General features: G+C 43.6%; 1 protein-coding gene across 1 annotated transcript in view; it reads right to left on the bottom strand.

The window, feature by feature from the left end:
• The window catches only part of LOC139647230 (erythroferrone), a 14,217-nt gene extending 8,709 nt beyond the window's left edge, over positions 1-5,508 (bottom strand). The window contains exons 1-3 of the mRNA XM_071523096.1: positions 5,278-5,508; positions 3,242-3,358; positions 1,558-1,672 (exon numbers count right to left, since the gene is read on the bottom strand). Of these exons, the coding sequence (XP_071379197.1) occupies positions 1,558-1,672; positions 3,242-3,358; positions 5,278-5,508 (463 nt within the window). The remainder of the gene's footprint in view (positions 1-1,557; positions 1,673-3,241; positions 3,359-5,277) is intronic.
• Between the last annotated feature and the right edge of the window lie 1,396 nt (positions 5,509-6,904).

Genomic DNA, 6,904 nt, shown 5'->3' with positions numbered 1-6,904 from the left:
ACACACACACACACACACACACACCTCCCAGAGTCCCACTCATACATAAACCAGTATGAAATGTGAACACACACACGTAGAAGCAACTCAGCAGTGGAAAAAGAGCGACATGCATGAACGAACAAACACACACACACACACACACACACACATACAGACACACACACACACACACACACACACACACACAGAAACACACAGAAAGTAACAAAGACACACCAGCAAGTCTGAAGGAATGTCAGGAATCCTGCAGCCGAGCCAAGTCACATCCACGCTCCGCAAAATTACCCCTATTAAGGACTCAGACAGCCTGCCTCCCCACACACACACACACACACACACACACACATACACACACACACACACACACACACACACACACACATACATACACACACTAACACTAGCACTGTATTTGTATAACCTACATACAGCAAACACTGACTAAAACTGAAAAATTGAAATATAAATGATGGGAATGAACAGTGAGTTGAATGTAAATACAGTTTGTGTCAGTCGGGTCTGTAACATAACAAACTCTGATAATGTCATAAAACTAAATGTCAACAAAGCCTCTGACCTAATAATAATATAATAAAAATTTGTATTGCATTTTGCCAATAACATAATAAGTTATGCTGCGGGTAAACATGCCACGAAACACTGTGACTTTGTGCCATGAGCCAAGATGATGTCTGATGTTTTGATGTCTGATGTTTTGATGACAGCAACAGAAAGACAAAAAGGTTAATATTCCCATTTTACAACAGTACAGTGAATATCAGCTTATTTACACAAAATATAATCATTTAGTCCAGTTGAATATTACTGTTAGTGTTTATTGTTGCTGCACACCTGATGTGGAAAAGATATGTAAAGGGATTTTGGTGTTATTACATTATTCAGATGACAAATGGCTACGGAGTCAGCAATGTAATAACCAGTCAATAATGCAGTCAAGTTATTATGTTACTGGCAAAAATGCTATTATGTTATTGTTTGAAGATTTTCTTTTATATTACAGTTTTATTACCTTATTGGTATTTAGCAGTTTTCACATTACCAGCCTCTGCAGGCTGATATGAACAGACTATACTGTCTGTATCTGGACTAAAAGCTTTTCACTTATTTTTTTTTACTTAATTATGATTTATTTTACTGATATTATCGTATTAATGTTCATTACACACATCAACTGTAACACAACATTCACCACAGGATGGACGCTTTCAGCCGAAGCACCGAACCCTGACAGCATGATGCCAGAACAGCATCAGTATCTGTGTCAGTATCAATATCAATATCAATATCAATATCAATATCAGTATCTATCAATATCAGTATCTGTATCTGTATCAGCATCTGTGTCAGTGTCAATATCAATATCAGTATCAGGATCAATATTAGTATTGGTATCAATATTCGTATTTGTTTTAGTATTAGTAATAGTATCAGTATTAGTATTTATCTTAGTATCAGTATCAGTATCAGTATTAGTTTTAGTATGTATATGCCTCTGTCCAACAGGCAGAGTGTGTGTGGCTCTGTGTTTCTCACCCTTCAGTTTGAGCTGTAGTTCCTGTATGAGCTGCTCCTGCTGGGGCAGCAGGGGGGCGGGGGGGCCTGGGGGGCCCCGGGGCCCCGGAGGGCCTGGGGGGCCTGGGAGACCATGCTGCAGAGACACACACACACACACACACACACACACACACACACACACACACACACACACTAATATGTACAAGATCTTCTACAGATGTAACCATGCTGTCTGAATTAACACGGTAACTGAAAGCTGAATGTAGTGATTTAGTCATGTAGTGAATTGCCCTTGAGCAAGGCACTGTAGCCCAAACTGCTCAGTGTCTGACTGTAGGAGACTGGCTGTACTGGTCTGCTCCCAGTGTGAATGTGTGGAACCTTGTGCAGCTGAACAGCAAGCTACTGTGTCACTGCATGGTCCATCCTGGTACTTCTAGCATACAGCTAATTAGCCAACCACAGCTAACAAGCACACTACAGCTGACTAGCTAACTAAAGCTAACTAGCACACTACAGCTGACTAGCTAACTAGGCCTACAGAGAACTAGCATACTAAAGCTAAACTAGCCAACTATAGCTGACTAAATAAGTACAGCTAACAAGTCAACTACAGATAACCAGCTAACTACAGCTAGCTAACTAGCAAACTAGCCACCTGTTTATCGCTAGATTTAGCACCCTAGCATCCCCCCATTTAACTACTTTTTTGGACCAGTGTTAATGTTTTGACTCCCAAAGCATCTGGCAACAAATTTGTACAGCTAAGAGCAGGAAGGGGGCTGTAGCAAATATGCATATGCAAATTAGCATATGACATCATCTGGCAACTTTTTGAGCAGCCGCCAAACTCACCAACCCTTAATGCATGTTAGGGATGCAATGATACTAAATTCAGTTTTGAAGTCTGTTCACAGCAGATGTCAGTAAGTAAGTCAGTAAGTAAACATAGTGAAAGTTGCTAATAGGGTTTGGATGGGCGGAGACATTTAGCCCAAAGTCCAGTGACCCGGGTTCAATTCCCAACTAATGACAACAAGTTCTCTACTGGGAGGGAAGTTGTAGTTTTTAGCTAAAGTTTCTCACAATTAACCATGGCCAAAACCTTGTCAGTCCCCAAAGCTAACCTTACTCAAAGTTTTAGCTGTCTAACCCTAACCTCTAGCCAAGACCATCCTGATCACATGATCTCCCATTCTGTTTCGCTCCACGGATCAGTCTGGACTTCTAGCCGCCCACATCGATTTCAGTGGCGGGAGTACTTGCCTTGACAGACAAAATCCTTCAGCCAATCAGCGTAACAAAACATGCCAAATCCAGTCGGAAGAACGGCGAAAACTCCGCTAGTGCATACTCTTGTTCTTGTTTAATTCTTGTTATTGAGTCTATTTCTGCAATAACTGCACTTATGGCTGTGTTTACTAACGTTAACGTTACCGCTCGTTGCTTCGGGAGACGCCATTACTGTTTTGCCAGCGGCGGCCTGTATTTCACGTCATCAACTACGACGCAGTCCCTGATTGGCCCGGTTACATTGTAATTTCAGGAAATCGAAGTCCGGACTGATCCGTGGAGCGAAACAGAATGTGAGGTCAGGTGATCAGGATGGTCTTACCAGGCTACCTAACCTCAGCTTTAAACTCAGACTTCTTGCTCATTTTACAAAATCTTCGGAGACTGCGTTGTCTAAGAGCGAACTGACCTTGGAGTTTCTCTTGGAGGGTTTGGTTCTCCTGTTGTCTCCCTTGTTGGAGTTTCTCCTGAAGACCAGCCAGGAGCTGTGAGGAGACAGTCTGGACAGCTCCGAGGACAGCAGCTCCTGGAGGACATGGGAGACGAGAACATGACATTCACCCACCATAATCACAGCAAAACTAGGCCCATGCCACGCCACATTAATATGTTTCCCTCATCATCATCGTCGCACTTCGTTTTTACTCCACTTTCATTCAGCTAGCTCCATCACTTTTCCACATTATATTGCTGCTGTCTACCCACATAACTGCAATTTTCGCTTTTTTCTGTTCTCATTGACCTTAGTCACACGGCGGCCATTTTGAACACTTGGTGGGAAAGTCGACCCGGAAGATTGGCATATGGCCTATAGCTTATAAAAGTAGCATTACTTAAACACATCAGTGAGGACAAAATACAGATAAACCTAACAGTTACCAAATTAGCTAGCAATCTTGTGAACAATCACAACGACTTTTTGAATTTGACAGGGAAGTTAAAGTTAGTTAGGCTACTAGCTAGTTAGTAAGCTACCTAGGCTAGACTCTGGTAGCTAGTGATAATGGACTAAATATATTAACATTATATATTCCTCTCGATTCTTGAATTCCATTAGTGTCAAATATGTTTTTCAGTGGGGAATCTGTGAAATGATAAATGTTTGTATGATGTATCTTGGTACACAACAAGAGAACAGCTGGTCGGTAGTGTTTCCCACCCTGAGTATTCAAGATGGCCACCATGTGAATAAGGTCAATTGTCATGTTTGTGTTCAGTGAGTTTCATCACCCTCAAGCCCTTGCAAATGATTTAAAAAATAAATAAAGGAGAAAATAAAGGAGAAAATAAGCATGGGGGTGTCCTGGTGGTTCAGTGGTCTAAGGTGCGCACCATGTAAACATGATGTTCTGGGATCAAATCTGACCCAGAACCTTGTCATCTCTTCTTCTCTTCCCCATTTCTACTTCTACTACCTACTGTTTAATAAAGGCAAAAATGCCCACAAATAATCTTTCAATAAAATAAGCATTCCTTTCTTCCTCAAAACTTGCAGATTTGAGTTTTTTGTGGTGTTTTATTAGACCGACACATTACAGAATTGTGGCCTTTGTGATTAATGAGCTTTGACTGTTAAATAAAACAAAGCTCATGTGTTTGTGTAGAGTGCAGACAGACCAGTGAGGATGGACAGTAGGATCATGTACCTGCCAGTGCTGCTGCCTTCTGAGCACTCATCTAAAGTTTGAATTTGCACTTTCCCTATATAGGATTTAAAATGTGTTTTTGCCTTATGGACATTGTTGTAGAGAATGCAGTTTGTCTGCAATGGTGATGTTTGTCATGCTGCTGCGTTCTTGGCCTGGTCTCTCTAGAAAAAACAGATTTCTGGTTAAATAAAGGTCCAGGGCATTGAAAAGGTGACTCTGCCAGAGAGAGGTGGTAACATTGATGAAATTCTTAATAGAAGAGAAGTATACCGGATATTTAATTTGCAATCTTTATCCCCCAAAGGATTGAACGATGAGATTCCATGGCATGTCATGCTTTAAGGAGCTTTGAATTTTTAAATAAAGGTAAAATATCATCCCTGTTGTGTGAAAACTTGCATCTCCCAAATGTCAACTTTTCACAAACTACAAAAAACAGCCTTGTTTTCAGATTGACCACCATGAGTTTTAGAGTTTATCCGGTCAGGGTTTCATAAGACCAAAGGGTGGTGGATTTTTCTCAATCCAACAGAGGAGCAGGGAATCCTTCAACTGGAGCTAAAACATGAAAATCACCAAAAGTAAAGTTTTCACACGATATGTAGACTGGGATGTATAGTTTACTGTCATATGTCTTGAACTGTCCCCTTTGCCCCTATATGAAGTCCTGTTGTCCTGCACCTGTGCTACTATATTAGTTGATCTTTGCACCAAAGCCACCAAGAAGAATTCCTGTGCTTTAATTAGACTTTGCAAATCAAGCGATTATAATTCTAGTTTTAAACCGGGGACTTACCGGGATCTCGGTGCTGGCAGCGTCGTTCTCCTCCAGGATCTCCGCACTCTCTTCGCTCTCTGCAGCGCTCGCCCTCACCTCCGCCTCCGCCTCCGCCTCCGCCTCCGCCACCACCACCGTCGTCATCATCATCATCATCATCATCATCAGTCCCAGGAGGAGAGGGAGCAGCAGCAGCAGCCCTCTTACCCCACCCGGAGAGGCCCTTCCCTGGGCTGACCCGGCCGGCATGCTGGGGGGTGGAGGGGTGGAGCCGCAGGCCTGGTGGTGCTCCTTCACAAAGGTGTTGAGCTCTTCGTCTCCGTCAGCCTAGGAGGTTCCCATGATGGATCTGCGGTTCTGTAAGTCTTCTCTGTTAGGTTAGATGAAACTTTAATGATCTGGGTTCCTCTGCTGGTAGATGATGAGAAGTTTGCAGTCTAGATGTTGAGTTATTGATCTGTAACTCTTGTGATGTATGTTGATGTTATGGTGGTTGCAGATCCAGAGAATTGTTTTTTCTTGGTTTTCCTGGATCTTCTTCCTCTCTGACGTTTCTCTTGAAGGTCCCGAGATGCCGCTTTCGTCCTTTTAACGCTCGGTCCCTTCAGCTCTCTTCTGTCTGTTTTCCTCTAGTGTCTTTCAGTGTCTTCCACTATCTTTTTTTCCCCTCTCTGATGTTCCTCTCGAAGGTCTAGTCGCTCGCTTTGCTTTCACGTCCCTTTTCTTCTCGTCTTTCAACGTCCCTTTGTGTGTTTTTTCATCTCCACCCCTGGTCAAAGTTAACTTTCCAGCATGTCAGCATGTCAGAGCCTGGCTGCGGTGCGTTCGCTGTACGCAGAAAGTGTGTGAGAAGCTGCCAGTGTAAGCTTTTGCCACCTTGCCAGACATAAATACTGTGTGTGTGGCAAAGGCAGTGTGTCTATCTGAGTGAGTGTGTGTGTGGTATTGGCACTGTGGGTGGTATATGGGTGCCGTATACCCCGGTAACCCTCCTCCTCCTCTTCTTCTTCTTCTTCTTCTTCACAGCCCTGTTCTCTCCCTCTCTCTCCCTCACTTTTTCCACTTCTTCTCGTCCGTCTTGTCTTTCGGCACACGGCGGTTCCTCCTCTCCTCTTTGATGCTGCAGATGAGTGATGGCGTTCCTCCTCCGGTCCGACCTTTTGATCTCAGCGTGTTTTCCTTCGCCGCAGCTCTGATCCACCTCTGTCTGGACGGTCTGGTCTGCACACCTCCTCCTCCTCTGCTTTTTATCTCCCTCCCCTGCGTCCAGACTCCTCCTACTCCTCCTCCTCCTCCTCCTCCTCAGCTCCTCCCTAACCCAATCTTCCTCTATCTGTCTGTGGATCTGCAGCTGTCACTCCATCTCTCTGCAGTCCTCTCCTTAATGTCTCTCCAGCGTCCCTCTGTCTCTCTCTTTTTTCTTTTTTTTTTATCTCTTCCCCCATCGGTTATGTCTTTCCTTGCCTCAGGACTTTGTTTTTCTCCTTCTTTCCACCCCCTACACCTCCTCCTCCATTTATTTTCTCCTCTAACTTAGTTTTCCCTCCTCTGACCTGATCTCCCCTGGGTCCTAATGCCAATGCTGTAGCTCCAGCTCCTTAAACAGTGCTGGGAAACTGAATGTAGAATATCTGTTGCACTTCAA

This window comes from Centroberyx affinis, unplaced genomic scaffold (genome assembly GCF_046629955.1).
Source record: "Centroberyx affinis isolate AG114_WGS23_722 - 3 ecotype Tasmania unplaced genomic scaffold, CSIRO-AGI_Caff_v1 ptg001064l_1, whole genome shotgun sequence".
NCBI classification, from domain to species: domain Eukaryota; kingdom Metazoa; phylum Chordata; class Actinopteri; order Beryciformes; family Berycidae; genus Centroberyx; species Centroberyx affinis.
Note: the sequence above shows the minus strand (reverse complement) of the source record. Positions and strands in the feature narration are given on the sequence as shown.